Source organism: Oncorhynchus mykiss, chromosome 2 (assembly GCF_013265735.2).
Source record: "Oncorhynchus mykiss isolate Arlee chromosome 2, USDA_OmykA_1.1, whole genome shotgun sequence".
Lineage (NCBI taxonomy): Eukaryota > Metazoa > Chordata > Actinopteri > Salmoniformes > Salmonidae > Oncorhynchus > Oncorhynchus mykiss.
The window spans coordinates 78,039,941-78,066,893 of NC_048566.1; the positions used below are offsets into that span (position 1 = coordinate 78,039,941).

General features: G+C 43.2%; 1 protein-coding gene across 3 annotated transcripts; it reads left to right on the forward strand.

Moving 5' to 3' along the window:
• The first annotated feature begins 7,432 nt into the window (after positions 1-7,432).
• On the forward strand, positions 7,433-26,904 carry LOC110502077 (lysine-specific demethylase RSBN1L). 3 transcript variants are annotated; one of them, XM_036956097.1, is made up of 8 exons: positions 7,433-8,022; positions 8,288-8,416; positions 8,604-9,286; positions 22,866-23,003; positions 23,150-23,292; positions 23,514-23,681; positions 23,796-23,904; positions 24,101-26,904. In XM_036956097.1, exons 1-8 carry the CDS (start codon positions 7,560-7,562, stop codon positions 25,874-25,876), a joined length of 3,609 nt encoding a protein of 1,202 aa, XP_036811992.1. In that variant the 5' UTR covers positions 7,433-7,559; the 3' UTR covers positions 25,877-26,904. The 3 variants fall into 3 exon arrangements, with proteins under 3 accessions (XP_036811992.1, XP_036811998.1, XP_036811994.1); XM_036956099.1 differs by having other exon boundaries at positions 7,511-8,007; XM_036956103.1 differs by lacking the exon at positions 8,288-8,416 and having other exon boundaries at positions 7,509-8,022.
• Positions 26,905-26,953: the final 49 nt, after the last annotated feature.

Below are 26,953 nucleotides of genomic sequence, written 5' to 3' on the forward strand. Positions count from 1 at the left end.
CTGGGGAAAACGCAAAGCGGAATGCTTTTCTACACCGGTGGCTGGATGGCGTTCACGCATATTGGTGCATCTCTGTCTTGTCATTTGTCATTATCCGACTGGCCGGTGTTGCCCAGAGTTTGTTCGTCAAGGGAGCCATCTCTCTTCTCCCATATGATAGCGGAGTCAAAGGAGCACAGCAAGAGGAGTATGACAATCAACGATGGTCGTATCTCACAAGCTGTGTAGGCCGAAGAAAGCGACCTCACGCAAAGCAGTCTGCACTCCCAACTAGAGGCCTGGAGCTGATACAAACAACAAATAGTTACTTCCCTGGAGCCTGATCTTCCAGCACTTTCGTCGCTGGGGGTATCTGTGTTTGCAGCCACTGTGCCTACTCCTACGTCCCTGTGCCTACTGTCACTGTGCCTACTCCGACGACGTTGGCAACCTTCCGTCCCTGCTCTGGATCGAGCGGGGATTCTCCATCTGTCAAGGCCTGCACCATCCTGTAAAGAGTGAGAGTGGGCGGATTTCCCTGACCTTCTCGTCAGCCGTGATTTTGGGCAGCTCCATGATAATAATTGTGACCGTTCCTGATTCAAAAACAATGTCCTATCCAGAAGCGAGAGTAAATTACATTACTAAGCTCCTCCCGAATGTACTACGCCAGGACATGGACACCGATTTTATCATAGTCCATTGGGGTTTTAATGACATTATGAAGGGCAGCTCTGAATAGTTGAAACTGGATTTTTAGTGTCTGCTAGACTCTAATAAAATACCCATCATATCTGGCTATGTGATTATTGCAGCTCAATGGGTATAACTTTTGTTGACAATTTCGATACCTTTTGGAAACAAAACACGTTTCATGAGGAGGATGGGATCCACTCAAGTCATGTGGGTTCCTGGATCCTTTCACACAATTATAAGGCTGTGTTAAGACAATGACTTATCAATGACCCAAGCCCAGTTAATCCCTGCCGTTATGTCGCTGAGTCATCATAATGCTTTAGCAAATGCACATTATACCAGCGGCATTGGTAGACAAAATGTAAGTAGCCTAATTTATGTCCCTATAACTGCCCTGAATGCCTCTGCTGATCCTACAGCTATTGTATGCAACAATCATGTGCCTATGAACCAGATTAATGCTGTTAGCACTCAGGCGGTGTGCCCTAGTAGGAAGTCCACTGTGTGCCGCTCACCCTGCACTAACATAAATAGCATGAGAATATCTACTTCTGCTACGATTCCCAGTAAATAAACTAAAACCAGCAAGTATCCTAGAAAAGTGCTCAAAATAGCCCATGTTAACATATGTAGCTTAATGGTTCATGAAATTAAGAACTTGCTAGTAACAGATTCAATTCATATTCTGACTATCTCTGAAACTCACATAGATAATACATTTGATGATACAGTGGTAGCAATACAAGGTTATAACATTTACAGAAAACACAGAAATGCCAGTGGTGGAGGTGTTGCTGTTCATATTTAGAACCACATTCCTGTAAAGATTAGAGAGGATCTGATGTTAAATACTGTTGAAGTAATATGGCTACAGGTTCATCTGCCTCACCTAAAGCCCATTCTTGTGGGAAGCTGCTATAGACCACCAATTGCTAACAGTCAGTATCTGGATAACATGTGTGAAATACTTGATAATGTATGTGACATCAACAGAGGTATATTTTCTGGGTGATTTAAATATGGACTGGCTTTTATCAAGCTGCCCACTCAAGAAAAACCTTAAAACTGTAACCAGTGCATGCAACTTGGTTCAGGTTATCAGTCAACCTAACAGGGTAGTTACAAACAGCACAGGAATTAAATCATCAACAAGTATTGATCACATCTTGTCATGTATCTCCCCAAGGAGAAGTGGGTGTGGATTCGGGCGCAGGAGAGAGCAAACTTCAAAAAATAGTGTTTTATTAACAAGTCCAAAGAACAGGAACAGGACTACAACAGTAGCCTCAAAACAACCGGACACCGTCCAGAAAAAAACACCTGTTCAACAGAACAAAAGAAAACGCAACCCAAACAAAATGACAGCTATCGTAACAATCCCGCACAAAACCCAGAAGGTATGGCGAGATTAAAATACCCCCCTAATTACCCTATATTGAACACAGGTGAAACGCAAGACAGACATAACCAAATGAAAAGGAAAAAGGATCGGTGGCAGCTAGTAGACCGGCGACGACGACCGCCAAGCGCCGCCCGAACAGGGAGAGGAGCCACCTTCGGTGGAAGTCGTGACACATCTTTACTAATGTTGCAGAACTTTGCTTTAAAGCAGTATCCAGATCCATTGGATGTAGTGATCACACTATAGTAGCCATATCTAGGAAAACCAAAGTTCCAAAGGCTGGGCCAAATATAGTGTATAAGAGGTCCTACAATAAGTTTTGTAGTGCTTCCTATGTTGTTGATGTAAAGAATATGTGTTGGGCCGTGGTGTGTACTGAGGAGCAAACAGACGTTGCACTTGACACATTTATGAAATTGCTTATCCCAGTTGCTAATAAGCAAGCATCCATTAAGAACATGACTGTAAAAACTGTTAAATCCCAGTGGATTGAAGAGGAATTGAAAAATTGTATGGTTGAGAGGAATGAGGCAAAAGGAATGGCAAATAAGTCTGGCTGCACAACCGATTGGCAAACGTACTGCAAATTGAGAAATCATGTGACTAAACTGATTAAAAAGAAGAAGAAACTACACTATGAAACAAAGATACATTTAGGGAAAAAAGGCTCCATCATTCATTGAATCGGATGGCTCATTCATCACAAAACCGACTGATATTGCCAACAACTTTAATGATTTTTTCATTGGCAAGATTAGCAAACTTGACATGCCAGCATGACATGCCAGCAACAAACGCTGAGACTACACATTCAAGTATATCTGATCAAATTATGAAAGACAATAATTGTAATTTTGAATTCCGTAAAGTGAGTAGAAGAGGTGAAAAAAAGTATTGTTGTCTATCAACAATGATAAGCCAACTTGGATGGATAATTACTGAGGATAATAGCGGACGATATTGCCACTCATATTTGCCATATCTTTAAGCCTACTAGAAAGTGTTTGCCCTCAGTCATGGAGGGAACCAAAAGTCATTCCGCTACCTAAGAATCGTAAAGCCCCCTTTACTGGCTCAAATAGCTGACCAATCAGCCTGTTACCAACCCTTAGTAAAGTTTTGGGAAAAAAAGAGTTTGATATATTGCTATTTTATAGTAAACAAATTAACAAATTGGTATTAGAGTAGGGGCCTGAGGGCACACACTTAGTGTGTTGTGAATCTGTTATGAATGTATTGTAATATTTAAAATTGTATAACTGCCGGACCCCAGGAAGATTGCCTTGGCAGCAGCAAATGGGGATCACAAATCGCTGACAAAGGTGATTCCAACATGTATTGGCTCAGGGGTGTAAATGCTTATGTAAATTAGATAATTATGTATTTCATTTTCATTAAATTAGCAAACATTTCGAAAAGCATTTTTTCACTTTGCCATGATAGGGTATTGTGTGTAGATGGGTGAGAGAGAAAAAAACTATCTAATCCATTTTGAATTCAGGCTGTAACACAACAAAATGTGAAATAAGTCAAGGGTATGAACTTTCTGAAGGCACTGTATATGGAGGTGTAGGTGATGTCATTGTTCAGTTCTGCTTCCACCGTGTGGCACATTTTAATGTTTCAGCATGGCCGTGATCTCATCCCATTTATATTGCCTCAAATTGTATAAGGTCGATGTAGTGATAGTACACTGAGTTCCCAAGCACGGAAAACCAAACAAATGTGGATGGAAAGTTACTGAGGATAATAGCGGACGATATTGCCACTTTTATTTGCCATATCTTCAATCTAAGGCTACTAGAAAGTATGTGCCCTCAATTCTGGAGGGAAGCAAAAGTAAAGCTACCCAAGAATAGTAAAGCCCCATTTACTGGCTCAAATAGCCGACCAATCAGCCTGTTACCAACCCTTAGTAAAGTTTTGGAAAAGATGGTGTTTGACCATCTTTTAATTTTAATGTAAACAAATTGACAACTGACTTTCAGCACGCTTATAGGGAAGGGCATTCAACAAGCACGGCACTTACACAAATGACTGATGATTGGCTGAGAGAAATTGATGATAAAAAGATTGTGGGAGCTGTTTTGCTAGATTTCAGTGAGGCTTTTGACATTATCGATCAAAGTCTGCTGATGGAAAAACGTATGTGTTATGGCTATATACCCCCTGCTATATTGTGGATAAAGACTTACAGTTGAAGTCGGAAGTTAACATATACTTAGGTTGGAGTCATTAAAACTTGTTTTCAACCACTCCACACATTTCTAGTTAACAAACTATAGTTTTGGCAAGTCGGTTAGGACATCTACTTTGTGAATGACACAAGTAATTTTTCTAACAATAGTTTACACACAGATTATTTCACTTATAATTCACTGTATCACAATTCCAGTGGGTCAGAAATGTACATCACTAAGTTGACTGTGCCTTCAAACAGCTTGGAATATTCCAGAATATTATGTCATGGCTTTAGAAGCTTCTGATAGGCTAATTGACATAATTTGAGTCAATTGGAGGTGTACCTGTGGATGTATTTCAAGCCCTACCTTCAAACTCAGTGCCTCTTTGCTTGACATCATGGCAAAATCAAAAGAAATCAGCCAAGACCTCAGAAGAAAATTGTAGACACACAAGTCTGGTTCATCCTTGGGAGCAATTTCCAAACGCCTGAAGGTACCACATTCATCTGTACAAACAATAGTACGCAAGTATAAACACCGTGTGACCACGCAGCCGTCATACCACTCAGGAAGAAGACGCGTTCTGTCTCCTAGAGATTAATGTACTTTGGTGCGAAAAGTGCAAATCAATCCCAGAACAACAGCAAAGGACCTTGTGAAGATACTGGAGGAAACAGGTACAAAAGTATCGATATCCACAATAAAACAGGTCCTATATCGACATAACCTGAAAGGCCACTCAGCAAGGAAGAAGCCACTGCTCCAAAACCGCCATAAAAAAGCCAGACTACGGTCTGCAACTGCACATCGGAACAAAGATCGTACTTTTTGGAGAAATTTCCTCTGGTCTGATGAAACAAAAATAGAACTGTTTGGCTATAATAACCATCGTTATGTTTGAAGGAAAAAGGGGGAGGCTTGCAAGCCGAAGAACAACTTCCCAAACGTGAAGCACGGGGGTGGCAGCATCCTGTTGTGGGGGTGCTTTGCTGCAGGAGGGACTGGTGCACTTCAAAAAATAGATGGCATCATGAGGCAGAAAAATTATGTGGATATATATTGAAGCAACATCTCAAGACATCAGTCAGGAAGTTAAAGCTTGGTCGCAAATGGGTCTTCCAAATGGACAATGACCCCAAGCATACTTCCAAAGTTGTGTCAAAATGGCGTAAGGACAACAAAGTCAAGGTATTGGAGTGGCCATCACAAAGCCCTGACCCCAATCCTATAGAATTTTTTTAGGAAGAACTGAAAAAGAGTGTGTGAGCAAGGAGGCCTACAAACCTGACTCAGTTACACCAGCTCTGTCAGGAGGAATGGGCCAACATTTACCCAACGTATTGTGGAAAGCTTGTGGAAGGCTACCCAAAATGTTTGACCCAAGTTAATTACCAAATACTAATTGAGTGTATGTAAACATCTGACCCACTGGGAATGTGATGAAAGAAATAAAAGCTGAAAGAAATAATTCTCTCAGCTATTATTCTGACGTTTCACATTCTTAAAATAAAGTGGTGATCCTAACTGACCAAAGACAGGGGATTTTTACTAGGATTTAATGTCAGGAATTGTGATAACCTGAGTTTAAATGTATTTGGCTAAGGTGTATGTAAACTTCCGACTTCAACTGTACCTGTCTAACAGAACACCGAGGGTGTTCTTTAATGGAAGCCTCTCCAACATAGAATCAGGAATTCCCCAGAGCAGCTGTCTAGGCACCTTACTTTTTTCAATTTTTACTAATGACATGCCACTGGCCTTGAGTAAAGCCATTGTGTCTATGTATGCGGATGACTCAACACTATACACATCAGATATCTTAACTGCGACACTTAACAAAGCGGCGGATGTGATGGATTGAGACACAGCCTATGCGGCACTTAACAAAGAGCTGCAGTTAGTTTCAACAAAATATTGTAACCTCAACTAAATATTGTAGTAAATAACATGGAAATTGAGCAAGTTGAGGTGACTAAACTGCTTGGAGTAACCCTGAATTGTAAACTGTCATGGACAAAACATGTTGATACAACAGTAGCTAAGATGGGGAGAAGTACAGTATGTTCATAATAAAGAGCTGCTCTGCCTTTTTAACAACACTATCAACAAGGCAGTTACTACAGGCTCTAGTTTTGCCGCACCTGGTCTACTGTTCAGTCTTGTCATCAGGTGCCACAAAGAGAGACCTCAGAAAATTACAACTGGCTCAGAACAGGGCAGCACGGCTGGCCCTTAAATGTACATGGAGAGTTAACATTAATAATATGTACGTAAATCTCCCATGGCTCAAAGTGGAGGAGAGATTGACTTCATCACTACTTGTTTTTGTAAGAAGTGTTGACATGCTGAATCCACCAAGGTGTCTGCTAAACTACTAGCACACAGCTCGGACACCCCATGCATACCCCACAATCCCCAAGTAAAGAACAGACTATGAGAGGTGCACAGTACAACATAGAGCCATGACTACATGGAACTCTATTCCACATCAGGTAACTAATGCAAGCAGTAGAATCAGATTTTAAAAAATAGATTAAAATACACCTTATGGAACAGCAGGGACTTTGAAGAGACACACATACACATAAGACACACACTCTACACACGTACACATATATGTTGTATTGTAAATATGTGATAGTGGAATAGTGGCCTGAGGGAACACACTAAATGTATTGGATAAAGTGAAATGTAATGTCATGTAATACTTTTTTTTAATGTATAACTTCCTTAATGTTACTGGACCTCAGGAAGAGTAGCTACTGGGGGATACTTAATAAATACAAATACTCACATCTTTGTGGTGCAGAGGTTTAATGCACTGCATATCAGTGCTAGAGGTGTCACTACAGACCCTGGTTCAATTCCAGACTGTATCACAACTGGCCGTGTTTGGGAGTCCCATAGGGTGGCACAAATGGCCCAGTTTCTGGGTTGGGATTTGGCCGGGGTAGGCTGTCATTGTAAATAAGAATTTGTTCTTAACAGACTTGCCTAGTTATTTTAAAAAATATTCTAATGTCCTCATTTATTTCACTATCTCTCACATTGAAATACCGTTACAGTGACAATGTCCATTATATAAATGCATTGTAAGAATGTAGTTGACTTACATTGTGCATAGTGTAAATTGTATAAATGATAGCTCGATTTTCCCGCTTGCAACATGTAAACAACAGTGTTTACTGTTTTCACCCCCCGCTTCTTGTCTTCTGACGTACTACACAAGGGACCGCCCCTCCCCTGTCTCTCAGTCACGCAGCAGCTACGTGTGAGTGTAAAAAATAGAAACTTCCAAGATGGCCGAGTCCGTAGGTTCCATGCATTTCTCAGCTAATGGCAAAACAAATCCCCCAAACCCCTTGGTACCCAAAATACCGCCAGAGAGTCGACTACAGTCTACCAATGATGTCTACCCTCCACCGCCAAAGAAAGTCCGAATCGAGGAGAAGAGTTTGAAACACAATAAATTGAACGGGGACTTAGTGTGTGCAGGGGAAAAACACAACGGGAAGCAGAGTTATGGAAGCCCAGCGAAATGGAGTTTCGGCCCGGCCAAGCCGAGCAACTCCACCGCGCCAGCTCTCACACGAAAGATCTTCAAGATCAGCAACTTTCTCGCCTCTCCTGCGAAAGTGAAGAAACCGAATGAGAAACGCCACAAGGAAAAGGAGAAGAGCGCTAAAACGCAGAGTTCACTCATGGAGAAAGTGAACCCTGGGAGTTGCCATACAAAGACGGAGAACGGTGATACAGCGTGTGGTAGGGTCAACATTGTCAGTCTTTTGAATCACAGATGGAATGTAAAAAGTCATGAAAACTAGGTTTGAAATAACTAAAGCCAGCTGATAGGATTAGTTAAGCAGTGCTACTGTACAGTAGGCCTACATAATGCTACTAGGCCCAGTAGATTATAATACCACTGATTGACAGAAAGGCCTACAGTTGAGATTAAGTTTAATTAAATGTTGATGGTTCAGAATCAATGTGTTTGTTACTTAAACTGTATTCAATTTCTGTATTTTAGACCACACTGGCAAAGATGAGAGAGAGAAGAAAAAGGAGAGTGATAAAGAGAGGGACAGGGAGAAGAAGAACCACCAAGTTATGGTTGCGAATGAGAGGGAGAATGGAGAGGTGAAATCTCCCCTGAACGGTATGGATTAAAAATAAATATACAAATAAATAATGGTGAAATCATGGAGATTCAATGCCAAGTTGGCAGGTGTTCACACTGTTTTAGCTTCCCTCATAATAAATTGAGCCAAAAGCTGTGAAGTAGGTAGGTCATGCACACATCTTATTTACACCTGTTGGTTTACACTGTCTTCTCTTCCTTGCAGAATCAACAGAAAAGCCAAAAGTCAACTCGGAGGACGAGCTCCTCTTGAAAAAGCTAAAGAAAAAGAAGAAAAAGAAGCACAAAGACTGCGAGAGGGAAAGACGCAGCCGTCCCAAGATGTACCACCGCTCCAGTCAGACGGTGTGTTCTGGTATGTCTGTGGACCTGCCGGACCTGCTCAACACACCAGACAGGAGTAACTACAACACCAATAACAGTTTCTTTCACACCTTCCCAAGTCCCCATCAGGATCCTTCCAGCACCACCACTACTACCTCCGTGTCCACCTCCACTACCTCCATGGTCAGGGAGAGGTTGGGCTACGGCTCCCCCCTCCACAGTGCCCAGTCCCAGGGCATGTCAGGGCTGGAGTTTGGCCGTCTGATCCACGTGGAGCAGCAGGCCAACGGAGGAGCCTCGGTGGCCCACGCCTACTGCCAGCAGCTGGCTTGTCTCTCCCCGGCCGAGATGCAGCGCTTCGCCCAGGAATTTGTCACCCTGTCATTCAGCGAGGACCAAGCTGAAGCGGCCCACTACGTCATGGGCATCATCCATGGAGCAGCCTCCTACCTACCAGACTTTCTGGACTACTTCTCCTACAAGTTCCCCAATGCGCCGGTCAAGATGGAGGTGCTCGGGAAGAAGGATATAGAGACCACCACCATGGCCAACTTTCACACTCAGGTCAGTGGATGGATGAGAATGCTTTATATTTTTATCATCCTAAAGAATCACCACCTCAGTACCAGCCACTTACACACACTGGTGCTGATGTATATGTGTGACTTTGAAGTGCATGACTCTTCCCTAGGTTCTACTAATGTAAATCATTGACTCTTCACTAGGCTCTGCTAGTGTGACACCTTGACTCTTAAGTAGGTTTTGCTAGTGTGACTACTTGACTCTTCAGTAGGTTCTGATAGTGACTCCTTCACTCTTCTCTGTGTTTTTGTTTACTTTCAGAATCTGCATTTATATTTCCCCTCGACCAGGGACTCTTAGTCCTGTATCCTAGCAACCCTGTTTCCTTCCTCCCTGCAGATAGTTTGAAAGGTCTACTGCTCTCTATGTGAGACCACACATGGTTGAGCATTCAGCGATGCTGAAGATGAAAGGCTATCACTTACTACTTAATGTGATTCTATCATGTGAACAAACATTGCAGCGTGTTAAAGGATTATTAGTGGGCTTCAATTGCCATTAGCTATGTGAATTGGGGCATAAGACAGACACTTGCTACTGCTAGATGTTGCTGGTATGAATTAATTATTTATTCAAAACATTTTCTCAATATTAATGTATGGGTAGATGAATTCCCTTGATCAATTACATGATAAAAAGTAGCACATCTGCATGACCACAGATGGTTGAGTTCCTCACGTTTTAACCTTACGAGGTCATTCCCTCCAAGTTCCAGTTTTACAATTAAGAATAAACACACGGCAGCAGTTTGTTTTGTTACAGAGCTTGCACAGGTTTCAGAGTTGTCTCTACTAGCAGACACTATCACACGTCTGCATGAGATGTACACCGGGTTAGGTAAACAAAGCTTTTATCATTACAGTGGCATGTACCAACTCAGTGATATCTGGCAGAGAAGCATGAGTTAAATTGGGCTTTAAAAAGTACAGTTGTAAATGTAACCTCCAAAATAAAGCCTGAGTAATAGTGGTTGGATGACTGTGGGACTGGGCTTACACATGACAAACAAGAACATAATCAAATTGCGCATTTGAGGTGTTTTCCTGTTTGTATTTGCATGTGGCGTCAGGCCTCCTGAGGTAAGGCTGGTGAGAGGTTAAAGATTGTTGATTTGTGAGGTCAGTGGAGATTTGTAAACCGAATGGTGAGAGGGCAGTGTTTAATAACCCTCTAGAATCTAAGCCCTGTCTAAACCGGGGGTGGTTCTAAGCTAACATATGGAATTGTTTTAAGATTGTGATACCAACGATTATTTTGCTATTTGATTTTGAATTTTAAGACCCCTTAAGGTATATAAAAAAATTGTTTAAAAAATAAATGGTTGCATGAAACATTGAATTTGGTATTATTGCGATCAGCCAATAGAAACTCATTGAATGGCTGATTTACTATATGGAACAACCGATAGTCCCCCAAAAAATCAAAAGGAAGTTTATTCTGAAGTGTCTTTCCTATATCTGAGATAAATGAAGATCAGGAAACAATTTTTATTGTACATGTATTTATCCCCTTATTTTAGGCACTAAACAATCTCCATACTGGTATGGTACCTTCAGATGAATCTTGTGCAAAACGGAGAGCACCATCCTATTCATGAGTCTCATCTTTCAGTAGTGTTTTCATAATAGTTTGTAGGCCAACCCGTTTGAACTCTACAGACGTTTTCGTGAGAAGACCAGTTTTCGGGATGTCTCATGATCTGACAAACACCACTCTGGCTCTGCCACCTTTCACTGCAGATACAGAAGGGCGATATCAGCGGATGTGATGGATTGAGACACAGCCTATGCAAAAACGAAACGGATATTTCTAGCTTAAACAGATGGATTTATTTCTTTTATGTTAATTAGATTTCCGCGGGGGCACACATTTTAGTCTAAGGGTTTTAAAGTACCCTCCAGAGGAAGTTCCTGCTGCTATTTCAATGTCATTTCCTGTCCTAGCGAGTTTAGGTTTCACCTCCGAAGAATGACAAAGGCTACTTGTACTTATTCACAAATTGGGTGTGGGAATTTCCACGTAGTTGATAAACAACAAATAGGCAGTAGCTGTGAGTGGGTAAAATCACTGGGGAAGCCAAGCCCCCCTGACCCATAACCATATTACAACCTACAGCTGCAAGAAAAAGTTTGAACCCTTTGGAATTACCTGGATTTCTGCATTGATTACTCATAAAATGTGGTCTGATCTTCATCCAAGTCACAATAATAGACAAACACAATCTGACTAAACTAATGACACACACATTCTTATTGAAGACATTGAGTAATCATTCACAGTGCAGACTGGAAAAAGTGAACCCTTGAATTTAGTAACTTGTAGATCTTCCTTTAATAACAACCTCCACCAAATGTTTCCTGTAGCTGCTTATAGGATTTGCACAACGTTGAGGAGGAATTTTGAATCATTCCTACTAGTGATGCACCAATATGACATTTTTGGACGAAACAGATATCCGATATTTTCCTTGCCAAAAAATCCAATACCGATATTTACAATTTTTGCGCCCTTTCAAGCGTTCTAGTACAGTTAAATAGTTGACACACACAGATGCAGCGGTCTAAGGCACTGCATCTCAGTGCAAGAGGCATCACTACAGTCCCTGGTTCTATTCCAGGCTGTATCACATCCGGACGTGATTGGGAGTCCCATAGGGCGGCATACAATTGGCCCAGCGTCGTCCAGGTTTGGCTGGGGTAGGCCGTCATTGTAAATAAGAATTTGTTCTTAACTGACTTGCCTAGTTAAATGAAGGTTACACACACTATAGCTATATAGCTAGGTGTCATCTAAAATAACCCTCATTAATAAGACAGTTCTTATTTGATTAATGGTGGTGGGACCCATCTATGTGACGCTAGCCACAATAAGGATTAGCCACAATAGTGGACTTTGAGGTTAGCCTTCAAATTAAAAGTGTCATTGACAGTGATGCAAATGAACACAAATAGTAGAATTATGCCATAATTGAATAGATCATGCTAAGACAATAATTTGCTAATTTGACAATCTGTTGAAATCACACAATCTATTATACTTTAGAATTGCATTGTGGGGCATACTTATTTCACTGTACTTTTTACCTATGGATTGTGGATCAATGACATGGGGTATCAGTCTACTCAGTGACACCCAGAGAACATTAGCATCATAGCTCTTATTGTGGGGCCCTGAAACAACTGTGAATTGAAACACATTTATTGTCAACTTGTTCTGTTGAACACTATTCCAGAGGAAAAACAATACTGCGTGGATGTTTTGAAGTCTGATAACTCTGAGGATGACGTTGGGAAAAAATAGCTTGGGTATTGAGTAGACTGTTACCCCTTTTCATTGATCCCCAATCCTTAGGTAAAGCTGTACAGTGCAATATGAATGTCAATACACACAATAGGCTTACTGGGGAGGTGATTTCACACAGTCACAGTTCCGCGATAAGAGCTACAACGCTAATATTTGCGTGAACTCTTCACAGTTGTGTTCTGTTGGTGTCACTGAGTAGACTGATACCCAATTTTATTGCTTCACATTCCTACCTTGTTTAACGTTATCTAGTATAAATATGGCATGATTCCACTAATTGTAACCTTCTGCATCACTTTCAAACAGGTACTTGTATTTTGAAAGGCAGAGTGCAAATTGCGCTATTATGCCTAATTCTTCTTCTGGTTAGCTTCACAACACATGACCTGGTCAGGTCGAGCCTCACTAGCCAGATGAAGCTAGCTGGCTGCTTATAACGTTAGCTTTGGGCTACAAGGTTAAGTAGCTGGCTAGCTATTCATTTTCATGAACTAAAGTCAAATTTCAATAGGTGAACAACAAGTGGATACCTAGCTAATATTTACTCACAAGGATTCCTATGTCATTGCTAAGAATAGTGAAAATGACTGCAGGTTTTGCTGGTCGTTGTTTTCAGGCTGGTTGTATTGGTGTTAGCTAGGTACCAAGCTAAATAAAGCTAGCTACCCCAGAAGTTGTGGTCGAAGAAATTATGCTTTATTACCAACGCGGTATTGTAAACACATCGTTCGTGGCCGGTGTTTGCTTGTTTGCAGACTTTTTTGTACAGCTTTGACAGTGCTACTGATAGTAGTGGTTGCGCTTGGCTTGCACATGCAAATTCAGAACACACAATCTGTGTTATTTGACGTGTCAAATTAAAAGCTTATTTAACGCGTCAAATAGTGTTATTGTCAAATAGTGTTATTTGTCATATCTTTTTTGACACGCAAAGACCCAAACGGCGTTCCATAGTATGTCGTGAAGCAAATAGCAGTGGCGCTATTACTGTGTAACTCCGGTAGGGCAACATCTGAACAATAGTGCACTTGGTAACGTTAGTATGTACCGGTGCTCAACTAGTCGTGAAAACCAACATCACCCACAAATGACTGCTCGATCCACACAGCAAACGTGGGCTAGGTTAGGAATGCTGTGTTTTACGTGATGTCATTACGTCATGTTACGTTATATAGGTATGCTCCTTTGACATTGGTTTTTCACATCAGCGTTTACTTCCGGCGCCGACAGAGATGGCCGCCTCGCTTCGCGTTCCTAGGAAACTATGCAGTTTTTTGTTTTTTTACGTGTTATTTCTTACATTAGTACCCCAGGTCATCTTAGGTTTCATTACATACAGTCGAGAAGAACTACTGAATATAAGATCAGCATCAACTCACCATCAGTACGACCAAGAATATGTTTTTCGCGACGCGGATCCTGTGTTCTGCCTTACAAACAGGACAACGGAGTGGATCCTATGCAGCGACCCAAAAAAACGACTCCGAAAGAGAGGGAAACGAGGCGGTCTTCTGGTCAGACTCCGGAGACGGGCACAGCGCGCACCACTCCCTAGCATTCTTCTTGCCAATGTCCAGTCTCTTGACAACAAGGTTGATGAAATCCGAGCAAGGGTAGCATTCCAGAGGGACATCAGAGACTGTAACGTTCTTTGCTTCACGGAAACGTGGCTTACTGGAGAGACGCTATCCGAAGCGGTGCAGCCAACAGGTTTCTCCACGCATCGCGCAGACAGGAAAAAACATCTTTCTGGTAAAAAGAGGGGCGGGGGCGTATGCCTTATGACTAACGTGACATGGTGCGATGAAAGAAACATACAGGAACTCAAATCCTTCTGTTCACCTGATTTAGAATTCCTCACAATCAAATGTAGACCGCATTATCTACCAAGAGAATTCTCTTCGATTATAATCACAGCCGTATATATCCCCCCCCAAGCAGACACATCGATGGCTCTGAACAAACTTTATTTAACTCTCTGCAAACTGGAAACAATTTATCCGGAGGCTGCATTCATTGTAGCTGGGGATTTTAACAAGGCTAATCTGAAAACAAGACTCCCCAAATTTTATCAGCATATCGATTGCGCAACCAGGGGAGGAAAGACCTTGGACCATTGTTACTCTAACTTCCGCGACGCATATAAGGCCCTGCCCCGCCCCCCTTTCGGAAAAGCTGACCACGACTCCATTTTGTTGATCCCTGCCTACAGACAGAAACTAAAACAAGAGGCTCCCACGCTGAGGTCTGTCCAACGCTGGTCCGACCAAGCTGACTCCACACTCCAAGACTGCTTCCATCACGTGGACTGGGAGATGTTTCGTATTGCGTCAGATAACAACATTGACGAATACGCTGATTCGGTGTGCGAGTTCATTAGAACGTGCGTTGAAGATGTCGTTCCCATAGCAACGATTAAAACATTCCCTAACCAGAAACCGTGGATTGATGGCAGCATTCGTGTGAAACTGAAAGCGCGAACCACTGCTTTTAATCAGGGCAAGGTGTCTGGTAACATGACCGAATACAAACAGTGCAGCTATTCCCTCCGCAAGGCTATCAAACAAGCTAAGCGCCAGTACAGAGACAAAGTAGAATCTCAATTCAACGGCTCAGACACAAGAGGCATGTGGCAGGGTCTACAGTCAATCACGGACTACAGGAAGAAACCCAGCCCAGTCACGGACCAGGATGTCTTGCTCCCAGGCAGACTAAATAACTTTTTTGCCCGCTTTGAGGACAATACAGTGCCACTGACACGGCCTGCAACGAAAACATGCGGTCTCTCCTTCACTGCAGCCGAGGTGAGTAAGACATTTAAACGTGTTAACCCTCGCAAGGCTGCAGGCCCAGATGGCATCCCCAGCCGCGCCCTCAGAGCATGCGCAGACCAGCTGGCCGGTGTGTTTACGGACATATTCAATCAATCCCTATACCAGTCTGCTGTTCCCACATGCTTCAAGAGGGCCACCATTGTTCCTGTTCCCAAGAAAGCTAAGGTAACTGAGCTAAATGACTACCGCCCCGTAGCACTCACATCCGTCATCATGAAGTGCTTTGAGAGACTAGTCAAGGACCATATCACCTCCACCCTACCTGACACCCTAGACCCACTCCAATTTGCTTACCGCCCAAATAGGTCCACAGACGATGCAATCTCAACCACACTGCACACTGCCCTAACCCATCTGGACAAGAGGAATACCTATGTGAGAATGCTGTTCATCGACTACAGCTCGGCATTCAACACCATAGTACCCTCCAAGCTCGTCATCAAGCTCGAGACCCTGGGTCTCGACCCCGCCCTGTGCAACTGGGTACTGGACTTCCTGACGGGCCGCCCCCAGGTGGTGAGGGTAGGCAACAACATCTCCTCCCCGCTGATCCTCAACACTGGGGCCCCACAAGGTTGCGTTCTGAGCCCTCTCCTGTACTCCCTGTTCACCCACGACTGCGTGGCCACGCACGCCTCCAACTCAATCATCAAGTTTGCGGACGACACAACAGTGGTAGGCTTGATTACCAACAACGATGAGACGGCCTACAGGGAGGAGGTGAGGGCCCTCGGAGTGTGGTGTCAGGAAAACAACCTCACACTTAACGTCAACAAAACTAAGGAGATGATTGTGGACTTCAGGAAACAGCAGAGGGAACACCCCCCTATCCACATCGATGGAACAGTAGTGGAGAGGGTAGCAAGTTTTAAGTTCCTCGGCATACACATCACAGACAAACTGAATTGGTCCACTCACACAGACAGCATCGTGAAGAAGGCGCAGCAGCGCCTCTTCAACCTCAGGAGGCTGAAGAAATTCGGCTTGTCACCAAAAGCACTCACAAACTTCTACAGATGCACAATCGAGAGCATCCTGGCGGGCTGTATCACCGCCTGGTATGGCAACTGCACCGCCCTCAACCGTAAGGCTCTCCAGAGGGTAGTGAGGTCTGCACAACGCATCACCGGGGGCAAACTACCTGCCCTCCAGGACACCTACACCACCCGATGTCACAGGAAGGCCATAAAGATCATCAAGGACATCAACCACCCGAGCCACTGCCTGTTCACCCCGCTATCATCCAGAAGGCGAGGTCAGTACAGGTGCATCAAAGCTGGGACCGAGAGACTGAAAAACAGCTTCTATCTCAAGGCCATCAGACTGTTAAACAGCCACCACTAACACTGAGTGGCTGCTGCCAACACACTGACACTGACTCAACTCCAGCCACTTTAATAATGGGAATTGATGGGAAATGATGTAAATATATCACTAGCCACTTTAAACAATGCTACCTTATATAAATGTTACTTACCCTACATTATTCATCTCATATGCATACGTATATACTGTACTCTATATCATCGACTGTATCCTTATGTAATACATGTATCACTAGCCACTTTATACTATACTATGCCACTTTGTTTACATACTCATCTCATTTGTACATACTGTACCCGATACCATCTACTGTATCTTGCCTATGCTGCTCTGTACCATCACTCATTCATATATCCTTATGTACATATTCTTTATCCCCTTACACTGTGTACAAGACAGTAGTTTTGGAATTGTTAGTTAGATTACTTGTTATTACTGCATTGTCGGAACTAGAAGCACAAGCATTTCGCTACACTCGCATTAACATCTGCTAACCATGTGTATGTGACAAATAAAATTTGATTTGATTTGATTTGATTTAACTAGACATTGTGCCGATATCAATGTTGGCATTTTTAGTTAATATCGGCCAATTCCGATATGTTCACTGATATATTGTGCGTTTCTAATTCCTACCCTCAAATCTGTTTCAGTTCATCAATATTTCTGGGTTGTCTTTATTGCACAGCCCTCTTCAGGTCACGCCACAGCATTTCAATTGGGTTAAGGTCAGGACTCTAACTTGGCCATTCCAAAACACAAATTTTCAGCCATTCTTTAGTTGATTTACTTTTGTGCTTTGGGTCATTGTGTTGTTGCATCACCCAACCTCTCTTAAGCTTGAAGTCATATACTGCTCCCCTGACATTCTCCTATAAAATGTATTGATACACTTTTGAATTCATTGTTCCCTCAATAATTGCAAGGGGTCCAGGCCCTGAGGCAGCAAAGCAGCCCCAAACCATGATGCTCCCTCCACCATGCTTCACAGTTGGGATGAGGTGTTGGTGTGCAATGCCCTTTTTCCTCCACACATAGCTTTGTGGCTTTTTCCCAAAAAGTTCAATTTTTTTCTCATCTGTCCACAGCACATTTTCCCAGAAGTGTTGTGAAACATCTAGGTGGTCGGTCTTGGGCAAACCTGAGACGTGCCGCAATGTCTTTTTTTAGACAGCAGTGGTTTCCTTCGTTGTGGCCTTTCATGAACACCATTGTTGTTCAATGTTTTTCTGATAGTGGACACATGAACACAGATTTCCATTGTTATAGAGTTTTCTGAAAGTCTTTTTCTGTTACCCTTTGGTTATTTCTCACGTCTTTCATGATTGCCTTTTTTTGCTCTTGGAGTGATCTTTGCAGGAGACCCACTCCTAGGTAGAGTAGCAACAGTCCTAAATCTTTTCCATTTGTAGACAATTTGTCTTACCGTGGAATGATGTTGACCAAGGTCTTTAGCAATGCTTTTGTAACCCTTTTCAGCTTCGTGCATCTCTATAATGTTGTTGGGATGGAGGCATGGTTCACACTAACCAATCTTTCTGGAGAAGAACAGATTTGTCAGTAACCAGGCTTTGTGTGCCTTTATTTTAAAGGGCAGGGCACCTGTGCAACCCACACCTCCAATCTCATCTTAATTGAAACACCTGACTCCAAATAGCTTTTGGAGAAGTCGTTAACACAGAGGTTCACTCACTTTTTCCATTCTGCATTGTGAATAATTACTCAATGTCTTCAATAGAAATGTGAAAAGTACAACTATTTGTGTGTTATTAGTTTAGTCATATTGTGTTTGTCTATTATTGTGACTTAGATGATCAGACCACATTTTGAGTAATCAATGCAGAAATCCAGGTAATTCCAAAGGGTTCACAAACCTTTTCTTGCAACTATATGTCAAATCAAATCAAATTTTATTCGTCACATGTGCCGGATAAAACAGTGAAATGCTTACTTATGAACCCTTAACCAACAATGCAGTTAAAAAATATATGGATAAGAATAAGAAATCTAAGTAACAAGTAATTAAAGAGCAGCAGTAAAATAACAATAGTGAGACTATATAGGGGTACAGAGTATGTGCGGAGGCACCGGTTAGTTGAAGTAATATGTACATGTAGGTAAAGTTATTAAAGTGACTATTAGTGGTGTAACGGACCGTAGTTGATCCGTACGGATCACCCCCCCACGGTTTAGCATGCATGTGAACCGCGGATCAATTGCAAAGTTTAACCATCATAGTGTGACATACAGTTTTACTACCGCTGTTACTTTTTAAAGTAGTAATTCCCTAAATCTCGATGCAGAGTTGCAGTGAAAAGATAGACAAGACAGATGCGTGCTGTGTTTTGCTCTGAAGCCTGAAGGTTGATTTGATATTTTTTTTTAAGCAGTTGTGTGTACTGTTCACGTGAACGGGGCATGTTAAATCAATCCTGAATGACGAGCTTTAAACATCCCAAGGAGCACCGTGCAAGCGATAATATTGAAATGGAAGGAGTATCAGACCTGGCCGTCCCTCTAAACTTTCAGCTCATACAAGGAGAAGACTGATCAGAGATGCAGCCAAGAGGCCCATGATCACTCTGGATGAACTGCAGAGATCTACAGCTGAGGTGGGAGACTCTGTCCATAGGACAACAATCAGTTGCATATTGCACAAATCTGGCCTTTATGGAAGAGTGGCAAGAAGAAAGCCATTTCTTAAAGATATCCATAAAAAGTGTTGTTTAAAGTTTGCCACAAGCCACCTGGGAGACACACCAAACATGTGGAAGAAGGTGCTCTGGTCAGATGAAACCAAAATTGAACTTTTTGGCAACAATGCAAAACGTTATGTTTGGCGTAAAAGCAACACAGCTGAACACACCATCCCCACTGTCAAACATGGTGGTGGCAGCATCATGGTTTGGGCCTGCTTTTCTTCAGCGGAGACAGGGAAGATGGTTAAAATTGATGGGAAGATGGATGGAGCCAAATACAGGACCATTCTGGAAGAAAACCTGATGGAGTCTGCAAAAGACCTGAGACTGGGACGGAGATTTGTCTTCCAACAAGACAATGATCCAAAACATAAAGCAACATCTACAATGGAATGGTTAAAAAATAAACATATCCAGGTGTTAGAATGGCCAAGTCAAAGTCCAGACCTGAATCCAATCGAGAATCTGTGGAAAGAACTGAAAACTGCTGTTCACAAATGCTCTCCATCCAACCTCACTGAGCTCGAGCTATTTTGCAAGGAGGAATGGGAAAAAATTTCAGTGTCTCGATGTGCAAAACTGATAGAGACATACCCCAAGCGACTTACAGCTGTAATCACAGCAAAAGGTGGCGCTACAAAGTATTAACTTAAGGGGGCTGAATAATTTTGCACGCCCAATTTTTCAGTTTTTGATTTGTTAAAAAAGTTTGAAATATCCAATAAATGTTGTTCCACTTCATGATTGTGTCCCACTTGTTGTTGTTTCTTCACAAAAAAATACAGTTTTATATCTTTGTTTGAAGCCTGAAATGTGGCAAAAGGTCACAAAGTTCAAGGGGGCCGAATACTTTCGCAAGGCACTGTAAGTTGCTAGCTAGCATTAAACTTATCTTATAAAAAACAATCAATCATAATCACTAGTTAACTAAACATGGTTGATGATATTACTAGATATTATCTAGCGTGTCCTGCGTTGCATATAATCTGACTAAGCATACAAGTATCTGACTGAGCGGTGGTAGGCAGAAGCAGGCGCGTAAACATTCATTCAAACAGCACTTTTGTGCGTTTTGCCAGCTCTTCGTTGTGCGTCAAGCATTGCGCTGTTTATGACTTCAAGCCTGTCAACTCCCGAGATGAAGCTGGTGTAACCGAAGTGAAATGGCTAGCTAGTTAGTGCCCGCTAATAGCGTTTCAAACGTCACTCGCTCTGAGCCTTCTAGTAGTTGTTCCCCTTGCTCTGCATGGGTAACGCTGCTTCGATGGTGGCTGTTGTCGTTGTGTTGCTGGTTTGAGCCCAGGGAGGAGCGAGGAGAGGGACGGAAGCTATACTGTTACACTGGCAATACTAAAGTGCCTATAAAAACATCCAATAGTCAAAGGTTAATGAAATACAAATGGTATAGAGGCAAATAGTCCTATAATTCCTATAATAACTACAACCTAAAACTTCTTACCTGGGAATATTGAAGACTCATGTTAAAAGGAACCACCAGCTTTCATATGTTCTGAGCAAGGAACTGAAACGTTAGCTTTCTTACATAGCACATATTGCACTTTTACTTTCTTCTCCAACACTTTGTTTTTGCATTATTTTAACCAAATTGAACATGTTTCATTATTTACTTGAGGCTAAATTGATTGTATTGATGTATTATATTAAGTTAAAATAAGTGTTCATTCAGTATTGTTGTAATTGTCATTATTACAAATAAATAAATAAAAATCGTCCGATTAATCGGTATCGGCTTTTTTTTGGGTCCTCCAATAATCGGTATCGGCGTTGAAAAATCATGTTCGGTCGACCTCTAAAAGAGAGTAAGACAAAATGAGTGGAATGCATATTGCAACCACGTCAAAGGAATCCCCCTCCACCTACAGTCCTATTTCAAGGTCGATCAAGGAAGTGAGTAATAGACATTGCCACATATTACACAGTGACCTCGGCTTTGGTCATGCATTGGTCATGCGTTTTACACTGCTGCTACTAGCTGTCTATTATCTATGCATAGTCACTTTACAAATTACCTCAACTAACCTGTACCCCCGCACATTGACTCGGTACCGCTCCCCACTGTATATAGCCTCGTTATTGTTATGTAATTTTCTGATTCCTTTTTTAAAAACTTCCGTTTATTAAGTATTTTCTTAACTCTATTTCTTGAACTGCAAGCATTTCACGGTAAGGTTGTATTCGGTGCATAGGGATAAAGATAAATTACTTGTCCAAAGAGAGACATTGGATAGACCGCTTGGCCACTCTTGCCCCAGCAGGCCTTAATGAGGAGAGTCATTTTTCTTGTTTTTTTGTGGTAGGTTATAAATAGGCTGAACATTTAGGTAATGACATAATAGAAATAAATTGTCTGTCTTTTATTTGATTCTCATGTTTCCCCCACAGCTCCCTCTGCTGGGATCTCTTGATTGGGCCAATACTGACTGTGAATTTGAAATTATGCCCACCTGTGTGGTATTGTTGTTGTGACATTAATTTCCATTGCCTTGCACACTGAAGTAACGTGCTCAGGGCCCTCATACCACCCTCATGGAGTCTGTTTCTGACCGTTTGAGCAGACACATGTACATTTGTGGCCTGCTGGAGGTCATTTTGCAGGGCTCTGGCAGTGCTCCTCCTGCTCCTCCTTGCACAAAGGCGGAGGTAGCGGTCCTGCTGCTGGGTTGTTGCCCTCCTACGGCCTCCTCCACGTCTCCTGATGTACTGGCCTGTCTCCTGGTAGCGCCTCTATGCTCTGGTCACTACGCTGAGAGACACAGCAAACCTTCTTGCCACATCTCGCATTGATGTGCCATCCTGGATGAGCTGCACTACCTGAGCCACTTGTGTGGGTTGTAGACTCTGTCTCATGCTACCACTAGAGTGAAAGCACCAATCAGCATTCAAAAGTGACCAAAACATCAGCCAGGAAGCATAGGAACTGAGAAGTGGTCTGTGGTCCCCACCTGCAGAACCACTCCTTTATTGGGGGTGTCTTGCTAAATGCCTATAATTTCCACCTGTTGTCTATTGTCAATCAGTGTTGCTTCCTAAGTGGACAGTTTGATTTCACAGAAGTGTGATTGACTTGGAGTTACATTGTGTTGTTTAAGTGTTTTTTGAGCAGTGTATTTAGCTAATGAATGATTGGTCAATATGCATCTAACTTATAGCCTCTGTCTTCAAGGGAAATGCACTCAAACTCAAAATGCACTCAAACTATCTTTTGGTATTTTTTTTTATTAGGCCACTGTTGATACAATCCCAAAATATTTTTCATGTCAGCAGCTAAGTTTTTTTTTAAAGATATTTTTGCCTTTTATGAAGCAGAATGTCACAAGCTACATAATCATGGTAATGCAAAAATATTCTAACCTGTTTCTCCCGTGTCTCTGCCGCCAGGTGAAGCGTACCTACTCCCAGGGGACGTACCGTGCTGGGGCCATGCGGCAGGTCAGCCTGGTGGGGGCCGTAGACGAGGAGGTGGGAGACTACTTCCCCGAGTTCATCAACATGCTGGAGGAATCTCCCTTCCTAGAGGTTGGTTTAGAGTGTGTGTCTGAGAGAGTGTTTGTGTAATTTCATCAGCACTGTGGTATTATACTTTTGTTTATTTGCACATAAAATAAACTGAAATAACAGAAATAAATATATACCAGTAAATAAGCTTATGTGTGTGGTCCCAGCGTACCCTGCCCTGGGGCACGTTCTCCAGCCTGCGCCTGCGGAGCCCCACAGAGAGTGACGACGGACCCATCATGTGGGTCAGACCAGGGGAACAGATGATCCCTGTGGCTGACATTCCAAAGTCCCCCTTCAAGAGAAAGAGGTACATTGCTTGGTTTAGTTTGGCATGGTTGTTTGTCCACCATTGTGAGAAGATTGCTGTAGGTCTAAGTTTGCTAGGGACAAGAACCAAGTCATTGCAGCAAGCCACCAACATGACATAAGACATTCAATTTAATGAAGCAGTCTGTGGTATCCTCATGCCACATCCTATGGCATTTAGCTTTTACTTTAAAAATGCATTTACATTTCCCTCTGTTCCAGGTCGACCAATGAGATCAAGAACCTGCAGTACCTGCCACGGGCCAGCGAGCCCAGGGAGATGCTATTTGAGGACCGGACCAGAGCCCACGCCGACCACATCGGACAGGGCTTCGAGAGACAGACCACCGCCGCCGTGGGGGTGCTCAAGGCCGTGCGCTGCGGAGAGGGGTGGGTACACATCTGGTCTCTGTTGCCCTGACCTAACCCCCTTCCCTACCTGTACACACCGGAGTTCCTCTTTATGACAGTCTCTCCCTCTCCACTGTCTCTCTCTCTCTGTAGTGATGCTCCTGCCAGGGTAACCAAAGACGTGGTGTGTTTCCACGCTGGAGATTTCCCAGAGGTGGTCCAGAGGCTCCAGCTAGACCTGTACGAACCACCCCTCTCACAGGTACGTCTGAGATCAATGGATTCTACATGGATCCTCAGAACAGATTATTAACCAATGATTGTGTGTGAATGGTGGCTTTAACCAACAAAATGATCTCCTCTACTGCCTTTTCCTCTCCCTCCTCCCATTCTCCTCTCCTCCCTCCTACTCTCCTCTCCCTCCCATTCTCCTTTCCTCCCACTCTCCCCCTCCGTAGTGTGTGCAGTGGATAGATGATGCCAAGCTGAACCAGCTAAGGAGAGAGGGCATCCGCTACGCCCGTATCCAACTCTACCACGACGACATCTACTTCATCCCCAGGGGAGTGGTGCACCAGTTCAAGACTGTGTCTGCTGTCTGCAGCCTGGCCTGGCACATCCGCCTCAGACAATACCACCTGGACCAAGAGAGGGAGGAAGAGAGCTGTACTTCTACAAGGGCAACAAGTCAAGTCATAGAGGAGGAGGAGGAAGAAACAGAGGAGAGTGAGGAGGAGTGGGGGAAAGAGGAGGACACTCTTACACAGCCACGGACGCAGGTGAAGACTGAGGAAGAGGGAGGAGAACGAACACCCGTACTGGAGCCGCCACTAGTTTGCAAGGAGGAAGACGACACAGAGGAAGAGAAGGGAGGGGAGAGAGGAGGCTGTACACCTACACTGACATCACCTTTGGTCAAGGAGGAGAGAGTGGAAGGAAACCCACTCACAGAGACACTACTGGAAGTCAAGGAGAGAAAGGAGGTTGACGAGCATCACAAGATCGAAAAGATGGAGAGAAAAGGAGCAAGAGATGTCAGCACATCCACACAGATGGCACCACAAGTGCAGATGGAGGGAGAGAGAGATGGAGAAGATATGGAACTCTCGAAGGCATCACAGCATGCTGGGATAAAGAGAGAGGAGGAAGAAAGACACCACAGGACACCTCCACAAGTCCAGAAAGAAAGAGAGAGGGGAAAGGATGGTAGCACAGCCACACAAACACCACCAGTCAAGAAAGGGAAGGGGAAAGATTTGGAGAAAGATGGAAAAGAGAGGGAGAAAGAGGAGAGGGTGAAAGATAAGGAGAGGGTGAAAGAGAAGGAGAAAGTGGAGAGGATGAAAGAGAAGGAGAAAGTGAAAGAGGAGCGGGAGAAAGATAAGAAAGAGAGGGTTAAAGATAAGGACAGAGAAAGGGAGAGAGGGAAAGATGGAGAGAAGGTGAAGGGGAAAGATGAGAGTGTGATGGAAAGCACCACACAAACACAGACATCTCCACCCATTAGGAAAAAGGAGGATGAGGAGAGGAAACACACACACCCATCCCAACACGCCCAGAGGGAGGAGAAGGGAATGAGAGAGGCAGACACAGCCTCAAAGACACAACCTCAAATCAAAAAGGAGCGAGACCGGGACAGAGGTGGTAGTAGTACACAGACACAGTCTCACACACGGCTAGAGAGAGAGGAGGGCAGAGAGAGCAGCACACATGGACATAAACCCTCACATGGAAAGAAGGAGAGAAATGGTTACAGGGAGGGGAAAGAGGGTAACCCATCCATACACACTTCACACACCAAGCCAGGGAGAGAGGAGGATGGAAAGGCTGTCACTTCTAGAAATACACCGTCTCATGTGAAGAAGGAGGGGAAGAGGGATAGAGGGGTCAACCATAAGGAGGAAAGGAAGAAACCGCCCCCTGCCCCTAGCTGCCCCCCCTCGGACCACAAACCCCCACGGACGCTTGTAACCTTTGACCTCTTTAAGCCTATGGAGGCATTTCAAGCCCCGCCCCTCTCCCTGACAGACAAGTCTCACCACCACAGCGACTGTCGAGGTGCTCTCTCCAAGTCCGAGAGCCGGACGCTAGCACCCTCTAAAGGACCAAAAGTAAAGGACACAACACAGACCAAACCTACAGTTCCTTTCCAGGACACACGGCCGCAGCACTCCCTAAAACACCCCATGAAACCACACACCACACACGCACAGCAGAAAGCCTTTTTATTATGAATGTGTAGTTTTCTCTCTCTTACTTAGTCTGCTCCCAGATCTGTTGCTGCTTCAGCCATACTATCATTGTCATGTCATAGTACATATACAGAGGAGTTGAATTGGCTAAAGCACATACAGATCTGGGACCTAACCCTGTTTGAAAACTTTGGAAATCCTTTTCTTTCCTCCATTCCTTGAAGTAATCACTGATCTAACACAGTTGGGTAGGTAAACGCAAATTTTCCACCACGTAGCTAATACCAATAGTCATGCCAGCATCAGATCTGAGGACGGATGCATTTCATAGCATCCGAAGAGGGCTAAAGTAAGAATTTACGCTAAGTAGCTCACTTTCCGTTTGTTAGTGAATGTACGTAGTAGGTTCTTTATATGAAAACCGTTGTGACCTGTGCACTACTTAGCTACACTATTCTCTTAAAGCACCTACTCTAGGTACTATACAACTCAGTCCCAAAACAGCCCCTTGGTTCCTTTGTCTTCTCCTAGCCTTTCCTACTTTGAAGTTTGCAGATCTGACAGGACCAGATTGGTGTACTTTGGCAATATGGTTCCCCATCTAGACAGAATTTCCTTAGTCTACACTAGACTATACAGAAGGGGGTAGTAGGGGATAGGCGTCTATTTTAAATAGAGAACTAGTCTGCCTGTATGCTATGGGGAGCTTCTACCACGTTCCTTATACCTATCCAGGCACTTCAGTTCTGCCAACACAGAAGGGCTCAGAGCGAGGGGTTGTTTTTGGACCAGGCTTACATGTATGATTCAATACAGGGCTGTAAATGATACGTACCGAATCTGTACAGTATGGATGTACTAGTACTGATGTGAGAAAATGTATACAGAAATGCATATATTTTTTGTAAGACAAGTTTTATTTTCCATAGAACTTATTTATCATTTTATGTATTTTTTTGTTCAGATGTATGTGAGAAACTCTTGTAAATACCTTTTATTCCTAAAATTAAGACTTGGTAGTGTGATTTATACTTTGACCAGAACCTCTCAATAAAAGGTTCCTAATATTACAACGGCCTCTTATTCATTGTGCGCATTCTCATCTGACCAAGTTGAAAA

What these genes read in the sequence shown, in the direction of transcription:
- LOC110502077 (XM_036956097.1), top strand. Translation starts at nt 7,560, where the DNA reads ATGGCCGAGTCCGTAGGTTCCATGCATTTCTCAGCTAATGGCAAAACA. An exon ending in GGTGAAATCTCCCCTGAACG is followed by an intron (nt 8,417 to 8,603) that starts GTATGGATTAAA and finishes TCTTCCTTGCAG; the next exon opens with AATCAACAGAAAAGCCAAAA. An exon ending in TGGCCAACTTTCACACTCAG is followed by an intron (nt 9,287 to 22,865) that starts GTCAGTGGATGG and finishes CTCTGCCGCCAG; the next exon opens with GTGAAGCGTACCTACTCCCA.